We start from the raw sequence: 19,262 nt of genomic DNA, 5'->3' as shown, positions 1-19,262 counted from the left end.
GTCCGTCATCCTTGTACGTAACTGCAAAACCAAAATGTTCCCAAACCGGAGACTTCAATGATGCTGGAGGATTTTCGAGCTCAACTTTATCTGCGTTCGCCATTAATTTTCAACAGTTCCTCAAATTACTGACTACATATGAACGCATCCCTGTGACCAGCTCTCATAGTATGCCTCTCATCCAATGAAATGACCTGCTCGCTCTATGACGCGTTGAACCCAATGTGAGCAAATTACTCTGAATGCTGCGACGCAGCACCTGAGATTACTTCCAAAAAGTTGTTCACGTTCTCAATTTTTTACGTTTAACGTTATATTCGTTCGGTACACTTCGGTACACACCTGTACCGAACCGAAGGGCCCGTACCGAATAATTTTGGTACGGGTACGTGTACCGTTACACCCCTAATATCATTCCATTGTCAGAAGATGCTCAAGCTAACAGGCTAAATAACACATTTGCTCGCCTTTCTGAGCCACAGTTTCTAGGGATGATGCCATATGGCTCTGTTGTTCCTACTAAATCAATTCACTTTCTATATTTCAAATATGAATTCCTTAGAGCTCTGTTGCAAACCAAATTCTAGCACATGCACAGTTCATCTCCTAGTTTGAGTTTGCAAAGGATTTTGTCTCTTGAAATGCTGTTTTAAACCTGTGTAATACAGTGAAATATGCAATAGCTTCCTATTTTCCACTTCCCAAGGATTTTCAATTGCAACCTAGGGGGAAAAAAGGGTATATTTTGGAGCTTGAGTTAGTGCTTGTCAGTGATATTAACTGTAAACACATTCACTGGCTGCTGCTAACATCTTCTGAGTTTCTGTTCTTTCTGCTTCTTCCCCTCGATGTTGCCCTGACTATGATCCGGATCGTGTCATGTGTGACTACCTCATGTAGTGTTACCAATGTTCCAGTGTGTCTGTCCTAGTTCTCCTTTACTCTACTACCTGTCTGTGACTCTGCTCTATGTGTCTCGGTCTGGGTGCAAGAATATCCTGGAAACAATTTGTTATGTCAAAAAATTTGAGAAACTGTCATTCCATGGTGTTTTTCTGGGACTTTTTGCACACACACACACACACACACTCAGAACCAGTCAGGCAGTCCCATGACTGTTGCACTAAAACACAGTGCCATTACCCTGTCCTAATTATACACGGCTCAGTCAGTCCTGCTTGTCTGCTTCTCTGAGGTTTTCTCCCTGAGCTAATTTCTTTCCACTCTATACCATGTTTCTCCCATACGCAGGCTCTTTCAAACATGGTTGTCAGCCTTATTTGGAAGGTAGAAGCTCCCACTGGGCATGTTAGATGCTTAACTTGTTCAGACATGTGCAGCACGTCTCTGTTGTATGGATTTTAACTGGTGGAAACAAGCGAATGCACCTGCCTAAAACTGCAGGGTGCAGCAGCTGAGCACAGGATGCCGTCACAACAGAACCCTGAATGATACGTGAATCATCAAATAACATCAAGACCACTTTTTCTTCTGCCTGTTTCTGCAGTGAAGATGGTTCCGGAGTTTTAAGCAACTTCGTCAATGTAATTGAATGAAAACCATTGTTGTTTCTTATATAGCTGGTTGATAGCTGACAATGTTTTCTGAATATTTTAATTTGGAATTGGGTCAAATTTGATCTGAACCCAATGGGAGGGTTAATATAGGTGAACAGGATAAAAACTAAGAAATATAGGACTCTGGTTACATAGATATGCCTCTTTTATATTTTAAAAACAGCATCTTTCACTAAAAAGAATTAACAGGATAAAGACTAACAACAATATTGAGTAGGTCAGAGCTGCTAACGTTAGCCTATAATCCAATGTAGTTACATCCAGGATCGGCTACCACACAGTGGGCAAATACCACAGGGATATGCTATAGCAGGGGTGTCCAAACCTTTTTCACCAAGGGCCATATACAGAAAAATATACGAAGGGCTGGGCCACTCACTAGAGGTATATCGCCTCATAAGTTCAGTTATACAGTAAATTAGCTAAATCAATCAAAGGTAGGTAAATGATGCTTGTGAGTGTTGGCAGCTCATCCCTTGAAACAGAAGCCTCCGATTGATTATAATAAGGAGAAATAGGGCTTTTTTCTCATCAACTAAGATATATTAGAAAATGTTTCCAAATGTAATTGACTGAATTTATTTGAAAAGTGGTCTTATTAACACATTAGTCCTACTGTGTAATATATTTTTACATTTATAGTTAAGTAGTACAATATAAGACAAGCATAGCTTTCATTTGTGGGCCATATTCCATTATACTTTTTGAGCCGATTCAAAATGGGCCGCACTTGGCCCCCGGGCGGTAGTTTGGACACACCTGTGCTATAGTCATGAGAAATAATTGTTTTGAATGACTTTCAAACCCACAAAAAAAGTAGGATGGAATGCTCCTCGGCCTTGAAAAGAACGCTTGGTTACTACTCTAGCTAGTAAGCTAATTAGCTAGTTATGCTAACAAATTGCCTGTAATAATTTGAAGACCACTTCCACCTTTTCGTAGAAAACTTTGAAGGGCTTTTTGCACAATTATCTGTTGCTTTATAGCATTAACCGTCATTCAAATCATTCAAAAATAATAATTGGGGAATTAATAAAAAATTGTATTGTTGCCTTAGGCTTTATACTTTAGCCGTTCTTGTTTTAAATTGACAAAAAGCTGGGTGCAGCTATGAGTTTTCCAAGATAACACAAGACTGCTGCTGACATTCACGTCAGTTCATATTTCTGCCAGCAACATCAGCTGGGAATCTATTCCTGGTCAACAGCTGACAACTTTAATTTGCATAACATCCCAAAATCTAAATATTGAGGTAGTAATTGCACAGCTTTTCTCTCTCTTTCTCTCATTATATGTGTCATGTCTTCAAGTCTTCTCTATGTAGCTTCATGGAAAAATGCCCTGTACAGAATGTGGAGTGTGATTTTGTTGTCCTCTCTCTTGTTTTGTGGTCCAGGTGGAATCGCAGGACACGTTGAACAGCATTTCGCTCAAGTTTGACACCACACCCAACGAACTCGTCCAGCTGAACAAGCTGTTCTCCAGAGCAGTGGTGCCTGGCCAGGTGTGAACCACCGTGCACGCTCTCACTGATATATTCAGCTGCAACACTTCATCTCTGTCCTTCAGCAACCTCTCACCTGCACATTCTCACAAACAGCTCAATCTCTACAAAGCTGCTTTCCACAGTTAATTATGAATTGTCTGAATCTCACAGTCACTAAACATTTTCTACAGTGCTGAATGAATCTAGAAAAGATGGATATAAAAGCTTTTTTGGGAGACATATGTTTATATCTTCCTAATTGATCAGAGGAACTTGCTGCCTCACTGTTCACACCCCCACCATCTCCTTCCCCACTTAATTGCTTGATAATTACAGCGCCATTGCTCCCATTAGGATGCAATTCCTTGCAAAGGCCCCATTTTGTTTCTAAAAAAGGTTTAATAATATGCTTTAGAAATCTCCCAAAGATGCTTTAGTTCCGACAACATGGCACATACCCATCGTTAACTCACTGCCAGCTTTCTTTAGCTTTCATCTCTTTGTGTTTTTTCAGCAATCGACCAAAATTCTATATTTTTTTCATGAGAACTCTTTAGTTCTCATGAACTAAGTACAGATCGCGTTCACACCGGAATAAATTCCTGGGGAGGATTAGGCAAATGAAGCCGCTGACGTCACTTCTTCTTCTTCTTCTGCTTTGGGTTTACTGGCAGGCCGCAAACAACTTCACGGCGTATACTGCCACCCGAAGTCCCCGGAGTTGGGGACTGGCTTCAGTAGAAGCTGCTGGGACTCCCAGCAGCTTCTACTGAAGCCTTCCGAGTAAATCGCCAGAACGCCGACACCTCCTCATCTCCACCACTCCCATGTTTTATTTTGTGTTGCCATAAGTTAGTCTCTCTGCATTTGTGCGCTGGGCTAATGCTAATGCTAATAATGCTAATGCGAGGATAATAAAATGGCGGCTTCACAAAACGTTTTGGGAGTTTTACGGGGCGTGGTTTGCATTCCGCCCAGCCAATCAGAAATGGGAACCTTTTTCTCCCACGAAAGTCCCTGCTCTCTAGCAGGGATGGAAAAGGGGGTACAAATTGTTCTGTAATTCCCTCGAAGCACAGGCAGACACAAGTGGCTTTCTCATAACGGGTTTATTCCTCCGAATCCACCGTGAAAACTACACAAACAAACAGTATAAATGACAAACATAGTTTCGTGTTAGACACACAATAACATGCACAGCATGTGAGATAACTACGGAGCCCTGGAGGGTTCATAGAGAGAAAAATAAATAAAACGTGGCCACGTTTTACTTTCTCGTGCGCACGCTTTAGTAACTCGTGCGCACGAGTTACTAAAGCGTGCGCACGAGTTAATAAAGTGTGGCCTCGTTTTATTTAAATTGAGGGATTCCTGTCCGTGACTCACAGTATCTGCTGCCCACAGCTGTTTTATAGAAGGAAAACCTCCTTCACTTTATGAAATCTCAGCGGCACCAGTGACCTGTACTACGAAGCAGGATTGGCTATTTACACTATTCATTCATGAAGTATGACGCTGCGCTGTCAGAACGCGTCTCCATGTTTGTGATTGGTCAAATGTTGCTAACCCCGTCCCTTTCACCTGAGCGCGCTCTCAGCCGGACAGAGAAACCCTGGTTGATTTACTGAGTTGATAACCAGCTTCGTAGGACCGCTTATCGACATCGCGTTTGTTAGGGTCAGTTAAGCCGGGTAAATCGAACATATTCAGGTCCAGGGTCTGTTGAACTGGCTTCGTCGTACAGGGCACTGGAGGCAGTAACGTGTAACTCAGCAGAATCTGAGAAGAGCAGCACCAGCTGCAAAGAGCTGTGCCTTTTACTGTTTACTTCACTGCGTTTCCCTTCATTAGAACCGCTGAATAGAGATCGAGGCTGCTACGTTTAACCTACACACACCTATACACACATCGAACTACCAGAGTATTCCCCCTCGTTTTATGAAGGAGATGTCCTGTCACCGGGGCGCATGATGTGTGTGTGTGTGTGTGCTCAGCTCCGCTCTGTGTGCGTGTTCGTGTGTATCCGACACCACCGGCATTTGTTTTCAAATTACCACGAACAGTACTTTAAACAAATCTGGTTCCCCATAGTTAAGTGTATTCCCAAGTGAAAGAAATGTGTTTAATCTTAATCTCGATGTGCTATAGTCCTGCCGGAGTGCACCGGAACGAACAATACTATCATAAACAAATGCCCCCTCCACACACACACACACACACACACACACAAAACGAGGCCATGCTTTATTAACTCGTGCGCACGCTTTAGTAACTCGTGCGCACGCTTTATTAACTCGTGCGCACGCTTTAGTAACTTGTGCGCACGCTTTAGTAACTCGTGCGCACGCTTTAGTAACTCGTGCGCACGAGTTACTAAAGCGTGCGCACGAGAAAGTAAAACGTGGCCACGTTTTATTTATTTTTCTCTCCGTAGATAACTAGCAAGGTAATAAAAATAAAAGTGATACACGCACAACAACATACCTCGTTGGGCTGCATGCTCTGTAAACAGAGGGAAGTATTCTTCAGTTCTCTTCACAACTTATATGTATAAGAATACAAAACTAACGGAGCTGTAAGTATCCGTGCATCTTACTCTGAGGTTGCTTCTCATGTTCTCGCTCTCTAACTCACGCGAGAACAGCATAACGAGATGTGAGCTTGGACTTCAAAATAAAAGACAAAATATTGCACGCATGAAACATTACAACAATAATAATTAGTACACTTAGAAAATACACATTACAGTTAAATTATGAACATGTAAAGGCTGCACTGACAGGTTCAGATGAACTCATTTTAGTTACCGGCTCTTTTTGGTGTGAACGCGACATTGCGGAACTATATCGGAACTAAAGTGGAAAAATACTGCGGTGTGAACGCGGCTATTGACTTTACTTGGACGGGCCGCCCAGGTATATTAACGGCCGCCCAAGTATATTTCGCGACCCATTTCGTTTTTTTTAAAAAGTTTTTGTGTTATGTGTTAAGGACTCTGAGTGTTTAGAAAGTTAACTTAGTCTAAGTTCTCAGTGGGTCTCAAACGGTTTGGTCACCATGTAAACCAGTGGTGAACCGTGTCTATCACAACTGGACCTTCTGTAGACACACACACACACCGTCCGTGAACACATATTTCCATTTGAGGGGGTAGTGATTAGGCAAATATGCATGAATTAAAAAAAAGAATGTAACTAGGTGAAAAAAAGCAAGATACACTTTTAAAACGTTCTACATAGATTGATCTCTTTCTTCTAGTCAAAGATAAACCATCTAAATATATGTTATGAAGCTATGTTAGCTTCAATTAGCACAAAGACTAGAAACAGCTTGCAACCACGATTTTATTTTTTGAACAGATTCAACATTCCCACTATAATGTGCCGCTAATAATAAAAAACATATATATTCCGACAGACAGTCTACTATAGCTCTCTCAGCCTGTTTCCAGATGTTATGCTAAACTAAGCTTACTGTCTCCTGGCTTAAGCTTCATACTAAACAAACAGTTATGAGAGTTTTAGTGATCTTCTTATCTAACTCTCAGAAAAAAGGTGAATAAGTGTATTTCCCAGATGATGTATTTAAAAGCCAGCACTTCCCCTCCTGTGTCACTACATTATGCAACAGTCTTACACAATACATTGATGAATTGGTTAGTAAATGGGCTAAAAATGTACCTTCATGCAAAGATTTCAAAATGTAATGGTTGCAAGTAAAATCCTAAACTAAATATCTTTAGATTTTAATAATTTGTATAAGCTTTGTTGTCTATCTTCAGACATTTTATGGACTAAATGATTGATCAAATAATTGTTAAAATAATTCATATATTACTGAATAAAGAATATCATTGGTTTATGCTATCTAACATCAAAAAATCACATTTGAACACATAACAGAAATACCTTAACTAACTTCAGTATGTTTTAAATACATGAAAACAAACAGTTCCCATGTACCCATCACTGATAATCCTGACTATCCATCACTTTCCCTTTCTGTGTTTGTCCCTGTCAATACGTGAGAATATTCATGTGATTATCATACATTTGTTTTGTCACATTTGTGGTAAGGCTGTGTGTGTATGCGTGTGTGAGAGTGAGTCACTTTTATCTCTCCCTGTGCGTGCATGTGTGGTGTGCAAATGTGTGTTTGCACAAAGGCAGCGCCTGTGTAAATACAGACATGGATTGTGTTTGCAGGTTCTGTACGTTCCTGATCCCGAGTACGTCTCCAGTGTCGGAAGCTCCCCCTCCCTCAGTCCCATCAGCCCCCTGTCTCCCACCTCCTCAGAAGCTGATTTAGAGAAAGTGACGGTATGTTGACCTCTAATGCACAATCTCACACACTCAGAACAAAGTACATTAACACAATTATTGCCATGCTATTAGTGGTTTGAGTCTGGAAAGTATAATTTCCTGTGAGCCATTTGCAAGACCATTTGTAAAAAAGGATTTGCCAGCCTTATATTTTTTTTTATTTTAAGTTCTTAAAATTAAACAAGGGTTAAAAAGTGTGTTTGTTTGTTGTTATACTCATTTTGGCCACAAGATGCTGATATAATATGTATGTGTTCTTAAAGGTGATTCTAAATTAAGCCACGTTACATCATTTGCTGACTAACATGTGCCTTTTATCTTATTTGAATATGGGGTAGTGGTGCACTTCAGCCTCTTGTGGCAGAAATGGGTATTACAACAACAAACACTTATTGATTGTTCATGAAAAAAGAAAACCTCACCTGCCAAAACAGTTTTTAAAGTAGATTTAAATAAGAACAATTATCTTTATGATTATTAACATTTTCCCCCAGCTTTAAAACACAGCTTAAAAATACCATAAGGATCAGGCTTTGATCATCAGGTTTTCTCGTTTGCCTCTCAGGGCTTCTGTAGTCATGAGATCATTCACGAGAGGCAGAAAGACATAGTGTGCCAATAGCCTTCAAGGATAGGTCAGAACATAGAACTCGCCTTGTATTTCCAAGGGCAGGACAAGAAGTGATGTGTGCGTACTGTCTTTCACATATAGTCAAAATCAAGGACATACGTTTTACTTCACAACACATTTTCTTCCTGTACTTCACTGAAGTAGCGGTGGAGGCCCTTCTAGTGAGACTGTGAAAGTATTTATTTGTTAACCCAGAGAACATGCATGTTTTCTCCATTGTGCCTACAAAACAGTGAAAGGAGACATCAAGATTGCATGCGAGGGAGGTTTACTGAGGTTTAGTTGACATTATGAGCCTTCATGCAAAAGCAGCAGGGATGGAAGAGTCACCCGATCAAGTTGAACAGCAAAATGTATAGGTTTTAAAAGACTTTCAATTACCCCTAATCCAAATGTTGATATTTTTGTAGTTTGGGCTCTTGGTTTGGAACTCAACTCTGGCTATATTGTAGAAATCGTTATGTAGTTTGATTAGTCAAAGCAGCTAAAAATAAAACAATTATCCTGAACACTTTTACACTTTTGTTAAATTGCATTTAGAAAGCTATCCAAAAAACCTTGTTCTTCTCTTTCCCCGAGATTTCACTGCAATAATAACCTCTATTAACATCGCGTACATTCTACATCCTTCATTTGGGCCATTCACAGCATTGCTTTAATAACGAATTTAATTGACTTGTATTGTTTAATAGCATTTTATAAATGTATTTCTGTCATAATTACATTATTATATTACATTACATTGCATTTAGCTGACGCTTTTGTCCAAAGCGACTTACAATAAGTACATTCGACCAGGAAGACACAACCTTGAAGAAAACAGAATCATATAAGTATATCAGGTTTCATAGAGCCAAACATTTCAAGTGCTACTCAACTGGCTTTAGGTAAGCCAGTCCTTTATTAGTATATAAGTGCTTCGTTAATAGTTCTAACGCTCGAAGTGGAGTCGAAAGAGATGAGTTTTCAGTTTGCGCCGGAAGATGTGCAAGCTATCTGCCGTCCTGATGTCAATGGGGAGCTCATTCCACCATCTTGGAGCCAGGATAGCAAACCCACGTGTTTTCGCCGATGGGAACTTGGGTCCCCCTCGCAGCGAGGGCGCAACGAGTCGTTTGGCTGATGCAGAGCGTAGTGCACGCGCTGGGGTGTACGGTTTAACCATGTCCTGGATGTAGGAAGGGCCAGATCCATTCGCAGCACGGTAAGCAAGTACCAGTGTCTTGAAGTGGATTCTAGCAGTTACCGGAAGCCAGTGAAGGGAGCGGAGGAGCGGAGTGGTGTGAGAGAATTTAGGAAGGTTGAAGACCAGACGAGCCGCTGCATTCTGGATGAGCTGCAGAGGTCGGATGGCACATGCAGGTAGACCAGCCAGGAGGGAGTTGCAGTAGTCTAGGCGTGAGATGACGAGAGCCTGGACCAGAACCTGAGTCGCTTTCTGAGTCAGCTGGGGACGTATCTTCCTGATGTTGTAAAGCGTGTATCTGCAGCAGCGGGTTGTAGCAGCGATGTTTGCAGTGAAGGACAGGTTGTTATCTAGGGTCACACCCAGATTCCTTGCAGTCTGAGTCGGGGAAACAACTGAGGTGCCGATGTTGATTGTCAGGTCAAGAGAAGGCATAAGAAGGCAGCACAAAACATGCAGTTATATACTGTATGTATTTTCATATATACCATGTCCAAAAAGACTGACCATGTGTGTGCTTCATTTATAATTGACTGCTTTTTGACTCACATTGATGTAAGAAGCAGCGCAGCATTTATGGAAACACTGCTTGGTCATTATCAATCATGAAGCTGACGTGTAAATTGCTGGAGCGTTTACAGAACAAAGTGCACGTGTGAAATGGGCTATTAGAACAACTGTCTCTGCTAATGCATGGCGCTTATTTAGTATCCAAGCTGCAGACACCAAGTTTGGTTTGATTCATGATTGTAGTTTACATGATGATGGAGATGCATTGCATTTGCACATGTAGCCAGATGTGTTTCTGTCCACCTCGAAGTGCATGGTTTAAGAAGTGATGACGACATTCACTTTAGTGTTGTTTTGGGGTAGAGCTGCAAGGATAAGTCTATGGACAGAAGAATATCTACAACTATTTGAATAATTGATTCAAAAAGGTTCAAAGATTCAAAGGCTTTATTTGTTTTTATTATAACAGCTACAGTATAGTTTAATTGTATTTAATGCAAATCTACAGTCCCAACCTCCTCCAACAGTGCCACATACTATATTTAAGACAAACTGGGAAATAAAGAAATACAATAGTGCAAGTGACATAATGGTGCCAGTAAGTTTTATTTCAAATAAAAAAATATGAAATAAAAAAATATGAAATACTGTACAGTAAAATAAATACAGTACAAAAGATACGGAGTAATGTGTGGAATAAATGAGTAAATGGCAGAAAATGCAGCTTTTAGCCTCTCAAATATAATGCTTTCCATGTTTTCTGTCCTATTGAAGTTAAAAACTTTGGGTTTAAGAAAAAAATCGTAATACAAAAAATCAGCTTGAACTTTGAGACACTAGGATGTTTTTTTTGGACTATTTTCTAGACTAAACAATTTAGAATATAATAAACAGATTGATTTATAATGATGTCGTTACATGCTGCTCTTTAGGTTTATTCCTGCTCTGATGTACGGCCAGATGTACATTACGTCACCTCTCATTTTCCATACTTATCCCTCTCAGCTAGTGTCACATTAGCAATAGGAAGGATCTGCAGGTCAGAGGCATCATGTAGTTTGTGTCTGAAGTGTGTTCAGGTCTGGTCCGTCCAGCGGAACACATCCTGTCCTCACCGCTCTAACAGCAGTAGTGTAAGCCTTCTCCCTCGGGTCCTGTGTCTGCAGCATCTGAATGAGCCAATCACTAAGCGCCGCAGGAAGCCCAGTGGTCCCTTAAGAAATATGACTGTTTGCTGGTCTCCATGGAAACAGACGTCTTGTTTTGCCTCTTTTGTAAGAAAATGGATACTGCTTTCTGCATCGCCATCACTGTCACTTTGGCTCCCTCCCACCTCCAGCGCTCTGCTCTCATCTCTGGCCGCTAATTTCTCCCCCCGGTTTCCAAAAGAAAAGGCCCCCGTTCATTTACTGCTTATCTATTTAGGTCATTTAGAACGGGAGCGTACTCTGTGGCTCTCGACGGGTGAGGATCAGAGAGAGGGGCTGGGACTGCAGTGAAATTAAGCCTTTAAAAGTGATGCCGTGTCTGGTATTTAGAGCAACTAATGAACAGAGTGGCTCCCATTCCCAGACGAGCAGCCAGGCAGCAATTATTCCAGGCAGAGGAAGTGTGCTTGGAAGGCAGAAAGGAGGGAACGTTACCTCACCCGATGTGCCAGCTCTGCGGAGGCGTTGTGTGTGAAAGTGTCTGTATCTGTCAACTCTGCATGTTTGTGTGTCTGCCTGCACACTCCTATCTCTTTCTCTTCCATACCGAAGCGAGCAGCATCCAGGTGCTGTTTGATTTTTAAACCACAGGAAGGCCCTTCATAACTCACTCGGCTTCTTTTCCTTTTTTTACTCCAGAATCCCCTGCCTCTTTTAATTACAAGCCAATTTTGGTGCTCAGTGAGGATATTATCTAAATAAATGGTTCTGGTAGGTGTGCAGTAATAGCTGGTGTAACCCTGATGAAGATGAGTGCTTTGAGGAGAAACTACTTTCAGATGCTTCTCTTTTACTTTTGGATATAAAAAGAGTCGGATCTAGCAGGAGACCTTTAAAAAAAGCTATTAGCTGTTCAAATAGCCTGTCAAATCATCATAGCCATTAAAACATATCAGTCACTGCAGAATACTTTGTGCGGCTATTCATTTAAATCATAAAGGAAATCATATACATTTGTTTAAACTGTGCTAGCAATCACACTGTTGTATGCTTTAGTTTTCCATAAAAAGACGGTACGCAAGAAACAAGAGTAAAATGAAGTCTTTGAAAACACAAAGTTCGCATGATAAAGAAAAGTTCCTTTTGAAAAATATAGAACACAAATTATATGAAAAGTTAACATTAAAATTGATGTGACTGGCACATGAATACAAGGGCCATAAAGTCAGTGAACTCTTTTAAGTGAAGTCAATTCATAGACTGTATACAAGAAGTGTGGACTTAGTTACTGTGAAGAGGTACTTTTCAGCTGCTAATTCTAGCCTCAACTAGCTAGCTTGATTAGCAAGCTGCATCTGTACCTCATGTTGTCTGGAATATACATTCAGAAGCACATTTTTGGCTAGTCAAAACAGTGTTGTTTGTTATGTACGTACCAGGAAAAATTTACAAAAAAATCACATTTGAACACACAACAGAAATACCTTAACTACCTTCACAGTATGTTTTAAATACAGGAAAATAAACAATTCCCTTTTACCCATCACTGATAACGACAACGCTATGATAGTGATGCTATGTAGCTACACCGAGGTAGCTACTTGTCAATCATAAGGTAGCTACAATAGCTTAAAACTCATATTTCTTTATCGTCTGTTTTAGGACCATCATTTACATTTGATCATCATAATGTATTGAACAAGAATTAAAATAAACAATAACCTTAACCAATAAACTCCTTAAAGGTCCCATGTCATGGCCATTTCTACTGATCATAATTCCATTGTTGAGGTCTACTAGAATAGATTTATATTGTGCAATTTTCCAAACTCACATTGGTTTCTCAAACAGCATCTCTGTATAGTATGTGTATTCACTCTCTGTCCTAAACGGCTTGTTGGTGCTCCTGCCCCCCCCCTCCCTGTGAGCCCACTGTGCTCTGATTGGTCAGCCCGCCCACTCTGTTCTGATGAGTCTACCACCGTTACAGCTGAACATCAGTGATTATGTGTTACAATGGCGATAGCAACCAGAAAATGACACCAGTAATGACAAACAGATGAGAATGCTGCGTGGGGTCTGGGTGCCGTGTTGGCGGGACGTTGCGCGGCTCGCTGCTGCGAGGAGCGGACAGTGTGAGCTGGGTTCATTTCCTGCTTGCTGCGTGGGGTCTGCGAGACTGCGAGACAGCAAGACAGCGCGAATGGGCGCGGGAAGGGGGGGGGGTGCTGAGGGGGCTGCAGCACCCGCATCTGCGAGGCTCCACTAGCACCCGCAACCTCCCCCCCCCCGCACCCCCAAACGTGGCGCACCTACAGTGTAAGCCCGCCACAGTTTCTCCGGTGCGAGGCTCCACTAGCACCCCCAGCGCGTCACAGTTTCGCTGCTGAGAGTGTGTGTGTGTGAGGAGCTCCACGGATTAGTCCATTTGAACTAATGGGTCCATTTGGGTATGGGCACGTCACAGTACCCAGGAAGAAACCAGTGGAAAAAGAGAAATCTCCAACGAGGCGTTCTGGGGCAGCATAGACAGGTCTTTTCTGTGTTAGAGTTTTACGCTACAGGGTGTACTTTGAGGGTTTGTGACTCTGCAGACCGTTTACATGCAGAAAAACCTTCATAACACACAAGGGGACGGGTAATAACCGGAAAAGCATGACATGGGACATTTAATGTAAGTATTGAGAGAGGTAATAAATCAAATGAATCGGTTTTTCTTTTTCTTACATACCTTCAAAAGTCTCATTGTCTAGTTTTTAAAAGTGCCTAAAGCATATTTAGATTTACCAGATTCGACAAACACCTCCTGGAAGATTATGTGGGGTTTGTTTTTGAATAGTTAAACCTGTTTAACACCTTTTAACAGCATCAACATGTTTACTATAACACACCTGAGTGGGTTCATATATTGTTTCATACATGGAGAAGCTTTTGGTGTTAAACATTGACATCAATCACACATCTAATCTATCAGGTTCTAAAGTTACAGGTGCTGTTGGACATTATTCTTTAATTGAAGATAACAAAAACAATGAGGTTTAGGTAAGTTGTATTATTCCTGTAGTTGCTGAAACTAGTTTAAATATATAACGTCTTATGTATGAATACCCATAAATTACCACTTTGAAAAAGCAGAAGAGAAAAGGGCTTATTTGACAGAGGAGTCAAATCTAATCATCATATGCTTTGATGCACTTGTGCCCATGTTTCAGTTAATAAGGTAAAGGTATTGCAGAAAACCAGCCATGTAGTTCAGAGCTCTTGTGAGGGAGAAGGCAGCCCTGAACAGTCTTCCTGCTTTTGCTCTGCCTGCTGGTACTGGCAGCAAAAAGTAACACATCTTGCAGCTATGTATCATTGTGTGTGTGTGTGTGTGTGTGTGTGTGTGTGTGTGTGTGTGTGTGTGTGTGTGTGTGTGTGTGTGTGTGTGTGTGTGTGTGTGTGTGTGTGTGTGTGTGTGTGTGTGGTGTGTGTGTGTGTGTGTGTGTGTGTGTGTGTGTGTGTGTGTGTGTGTGTGTGTGTGTGTGTGTGTGTGTGTGTGGTGTGTGTGTGTGTGTGTGTGGTGTGTGTGTGTGTGTGTGTGTGTGTGTGTGTGTGTGTGTGTGTGTGTGTGTGTGTGTGTGTGTGTGTGTGTGTGTGTGTGTGTGTGTGTGTGTGTGTGTGTGTGTGTGTGCCCGTGTGTGCACGTGTGTGCACGTGTGTGCACGTGTGTGCACGTGTGTGCACGTGTGTGCACGTGTGTGCACGGGTAACTGGCTGACTTTCCGGCTGGCGGCCGTGCTGTCGTTGGATTATTTGGCAGCCATCGGTTCAGTGGCGTGCTTGCTCCCTGGTCATCTGTGTGGGCAGGCGCGTCCTCTTTGTCCTACCCAGGCCCTCCTCATGCTTGTACTGACACATCCACACCAACATGCATGATTACTCACCGTGGTGGCACAGCTACTCCTGTGACCTTCTCTGTCTCTTCCTCTTTTGGCACCTCTTATGCCTCCCTCCCTCCCTCCCTCCCTCCCTCCCTCCTTCCGTCCTTCCTTCCTTTCTTCCACTGGGTTGTGATCTAAAATTAGTGATGGAGGAAGTAGAACCAGTTTAGATTGCCTATATGTGGTGTGCTACATTTGTGATGATCTCACTCAGGTGAGGGTTTCATTTCTGAAAATCCAGGAGCTATTATGACAGTTTTAATGAAAATCTTGTGAAATAACGTCTACAGAAATTGGGAATTATGAACTAATATCTTCCTAGGATTGGTTTTAAATCTGTTCTTGGTGAAGGTTCAAGTCTACCTCTGATTCATGTCCGTACCTGTGTCTTTATAATGATGTATCCCATCGTTATTGTTAATACAAAGTGCATGTCTATAAAATGTAATAGCACGAGACTACAGGCCAGTGTGCACACACATACAATTGTAAAAAAAATAACTTTATAGAATGAAGTCAAAATGACCTAAACTAAATGTAAACAGGTGGAGCACCAACCTATATTTCATTTGTAAAAACTATAGTGCTTTGTAAAATAATTATCAACTAATATTATTGTAAATAAAAATGCAATATTAGAGAACAGTGGAATTGAAGATAATGCAATAATGGATTTTCTTGCACAAACATATAATCATTCATTCTTTTGAGTGTGCGAAAATTCTGTTCTAACCTCAGAACATATTCGCAAAAAGAAAACATAAACATATGCAGAATCTTTGTAACAACTATGGATGTTAAAAATGCATTTATTTTTAAATGCTGCTGTTCTTTAAGGACCTATCAAGTGTATGTGCTCACCACAGTCTCTGTGCATATTGAGCAGTTATTTTGGGGATATTAATATCAGCACCGACTGTGCTTGGTGACCTCTGCCTACTGACATTTGATGAAACCCAACCGTTTGTGCTCCCTCTTGCAGAACGCAGCCATGCCCACAAGGTGGAGCTCTGGATTGATTTCCGATTGCACCATGTGTCACTGACAAGGTCAAAGCCATGTGGCACCTGCAGCCTTCCTCTCTGAAATCTTTATTATAAGAGAGAAATCAACTAATATGCATAACATTTACAACAGATAATACCACGTGTCATATACATAGGAACTAGAATGTTTGTATTGTATGTGTAATATTACAGTCTCTTATTGATATATTGCCTCTGACCTTTAATATGGCTCTGTTGCTTGGATAGAAGCCATATTTCACAAAGCCTCAGCTACTTTCAGTTTTTTATATTGATTTCTGTAGCCCGACCACCACTTTCATCTAACACAGTTTCGCTCGTCTCCGGTCTGCAGCATCAGTGTCAGCCCCCCCCCCACAGCCTCCTGTAGAGAAGATCACTGATGCCGTGCTCCGCCCACCTCCACTGGCCAGCTCCTGGTGGCCCCGTCACACCTTATTTTGCCCAGCTCCCCTCCTCTCCTTTTTCTCACCTCACCTCAGCTTCTCTTTTCCTGTTTGTCGATTTTCCATGCTACCTTCCTTCCTAATCTCCACACACACACCCAACACACGCACACAGCATTTACTCACAGCAGCTCTTTCATCTTTGGATTTCAGTTCTCTAGCCAGTGTAGACTCACTATGCCTTTTCCCTCCCTTTGATGTAATACACGCTGAAATAAATCCCGTTACCAAGACTGACTGGAATCTGGTCACTTCAGGACATTGCCAAGTCTTGGCTTACCTCCAATGAGGTCTACCTGAGGTTGTGTTAGTTCTCTACACTGTTTCTTCTCTACGACCTCACCTTACCTTCACTTTGACTCACATGACCTTACTTTGTCTTTACTTTACTTTGCTCGCATTACTTAACCTTGAGCTCACTTTGACTCTATATAACCTTTCCTCCAGTTTGACTCCCCTTGCCTTACATTGACTCACATTACCAAACCTTGCCTTTACCTTGATTTTATAATACCTCGCCTCGCCGTTACTTTGACTCAATTTAGCCTACCTTGCCTTACCTTACTTTGCCTTAACTTCCACTCACATTATCTTACCTCCTCTTAACTTCCACTCACATTATCTTACCTCCCACTCACATTATCTTACCTCCTCTTACCTCCCACTCACATTATCTTACCTCCTCTTAACTTCCACTCACAGTACCGAACTTTGCCTTACTTTAACTGCCTTTACTTTGACTCACATTACCTTACCTTTAATTACAGTACCTTACCTTGCCTTATATCTGTACAGGTTAACAGATTTGTATGAAAAGTCTGCATAAAGCTGAAGGTTATTATGGGTCATAATAAAGAGACGGGCAAGTTTAGAATCATCCTTCACAATACCAAACTCCAGCAGCAGCTGAAAAATATTGGATTTCAAGGAGGCCAGTGCAGGACAAACACTGGTCATATATTAAAGGACTTCAGGGCAAAGAAAGCAGCACCCCGGGAAAGCAATCTTCACTTGAAATATGAGCATTGGCTGTGGCAGGGTAATGCTGTCTTCCCTTCCATAGAATAAAACGTTATTGATCCGTTAAGTATCCACCGCTGTACCAAATAGAGTGAAATATTCAGATTGAAACGCATTGCAGTGTTCACTCCATAAAGTTTTGGAATAATAATGTACTTTTAAATGTATTAAATCCAGAAATACTTTACCAGTATAATCCCAGTATGATCTGAAGTTCCTCTGGTCACTGGCTAGTGTTCCCGTGTGTTCGGAGATGCAGGATTTGAAGTTTGGTAGGGGATCTGGTCAGTCAACCTTACACTGTTTGAGTGCACAGCAACCCTTTGAGGCCCAGCATTGCTTTGAGCTGAATGCTAATGTCAGAATGCCAACATGCTCGCAGTTACAATAGTTGGTGCTGGAGGTGAGGTTGTTGGGGGAGAAAGCAGCAGAAGCAGCCAATATCAGCGTGCAGCAGGAAGGAGAAGGCAGAGCAGGTAGTCATGGGGAAGAGGAGTTGGCAGCTTGATTTGTGAGACATGATTGAGGCTTTGGATCAGGTGATGAGTCACTGATGTACCATGACTCTGCAGGTTCTGTCTAAGGATACTACCTCGGGTGGAAATGAGGAATTTTCCAACTAAAATTCACATTAAAAGATGAATAAAAGGACAGATTGTCAGCTTTTGACAATATGCCACCATTGGCAGCCAATTAAACAGACCAACTTAATCTCTCTTTTATTCCCAGTATTTCCTCTCATCATCCCACACAGCAACATAAGTGCATTGCAACACTATTATGTGTTTGCTTTGCAAGTCAACATTTGGCATTTTACCCAAATAAGTCATAACCCATCGCTTTGTGTGCAACAGCTGTCAGCTGATGGACAGTGAGCGCATCTCCACAGTGCTTTATGTGGAGTCTATGATGGATGTTGTTATGTTGCCAACCCATAACACCCCTTTCTGACATGTGCCAGATCTAATGAGAAATAATTATGTGTTTGTTGTGCATCTCTATGAGGGAGGACATGTTTTGATGCACTAGCTGCTCATTTCAACCCAGGTGTCTGCCGCACATGTGGACTACTTGTGTATCCCAGGTGTGTTCTAGTCAGTGTTAACTTTCTAGGTGGAAAAGGCTGCATATATTTAACCTTGGAGCAGGAAGGTGTGCGTGGATGAGTCATTGTGAAGTGGAGCGATTAAGTGCAGTTGTGTAGGTGAGGTGTGCTCAGTTTAAGTGGATGACAAGCTGGTTAAAAGAGAAAAAGTTGTCCTCATAACAGCTGGTCCTCAGATCAGGGATCCTGCTCTGTTTTTGTTTTAATGGTGTTCTTGAAACTTTACTTTTAGCTCCTCTCTTTGACATTAGGTCTCCTTCTCCTCGGCTTGTACGTAGAGACTTGTTTTGGCTGTAGCAGATTGGCCCGGCCCCCCCAGCCCTCCCTGGCTGTGTCTGGGCTGCTGGTGCGGGTCAGTAGCCTCAGGCTGTTTGTGGACCGCACGGGGAGACGGAGAGAGGGAAGTGTGGGGGTGGGAGTCAGGAGCAGCAGAAAGTGGGCTCGGGCTCTCTTCTCTAAGCTCTTCACTGCACTTCTCCACCGTCCAAATCCCCCTCGATTATAACTCCCACACACTCCTCTCTGTCCTCCTTTTCCCTTTTGTTCTTTGTCCTCACTCCAATCACTCTCTTTCATTGCCTTTAGCTCCCTTTATTTCCTTGTCTTTTTATTTCTCCACCACAGCTTTGCACTGCTTTCTGCTACAGTTTCTACAATGCATTCTTCATCCCTCTTTTTTCCCTCCATCCGTGACTTATTTCCATCCGACCTGACTCCCCCAGCAGTGGTTCAGTGTCACAGAAAGCCCATCCTGCATTCTGCTCTGTCCCACAAAATGTCTCCCGGTCAGACAGTTGTCCCTGCGGATGGTTATTAAGACACACTTCAGTCAGTCTCAGATATTGCATGGCAACAGGCCACTAGTAGAAACACCAAACCCACC

At 42.0% G+C, this 19,262-nt stretch overlaps 1 protein-coding gene across 7 annotated transcripts in view; it reads left to right on the top strand.

Annotated features, from left to right (window-relative positions):
- The window catches only part of oxr1a (oxidation resistance 1a), a 244,486-nt gene that overhangs the window by 194,013 nt on the left and 31,211 nt on the right, over positions 1-19,262 (top strand). For all 7 annotated transcript variants that reach the window (XR_004570270.1, XM_034228820.1, XM_034228824.1 and 4 more), the window contains 2 exons: positions 2,974-3,081; positions 7,269-7,382. Coding sequence is in view for 6 of the 7 variants with exons in the window: in XM_034228820.1 (XP_034084711.1) it covers positions 2,974-3,081; positions 7,269-7,382 (222 nt within the window). In the remaining variant the exon portion in view is untranslated. The remainder of the gene's footprint in view (positions 1-2,973; positions 3,082-7,268; positions 7,383-19,262) is intronic.

The sequence above is a fragment of the Gymnodraco acuticeps genome, unplaced genomic scaffold (genome assembly GCF_902827175.1).
Source record: "Gymnodraco acuticeps unplaced genomic scaffold, fGymAcu1.1, whole genome shotgun sequence".
NCBI lineage: Eukaryota > Metazoa > Chordata > Actinopteri > Perciformes > Bathydraconidae > Gymnodraco > Gymnodraco acuticeps.
This window is presented reverse-complemented; position numbering and strand designations above follow the sequence as displayed.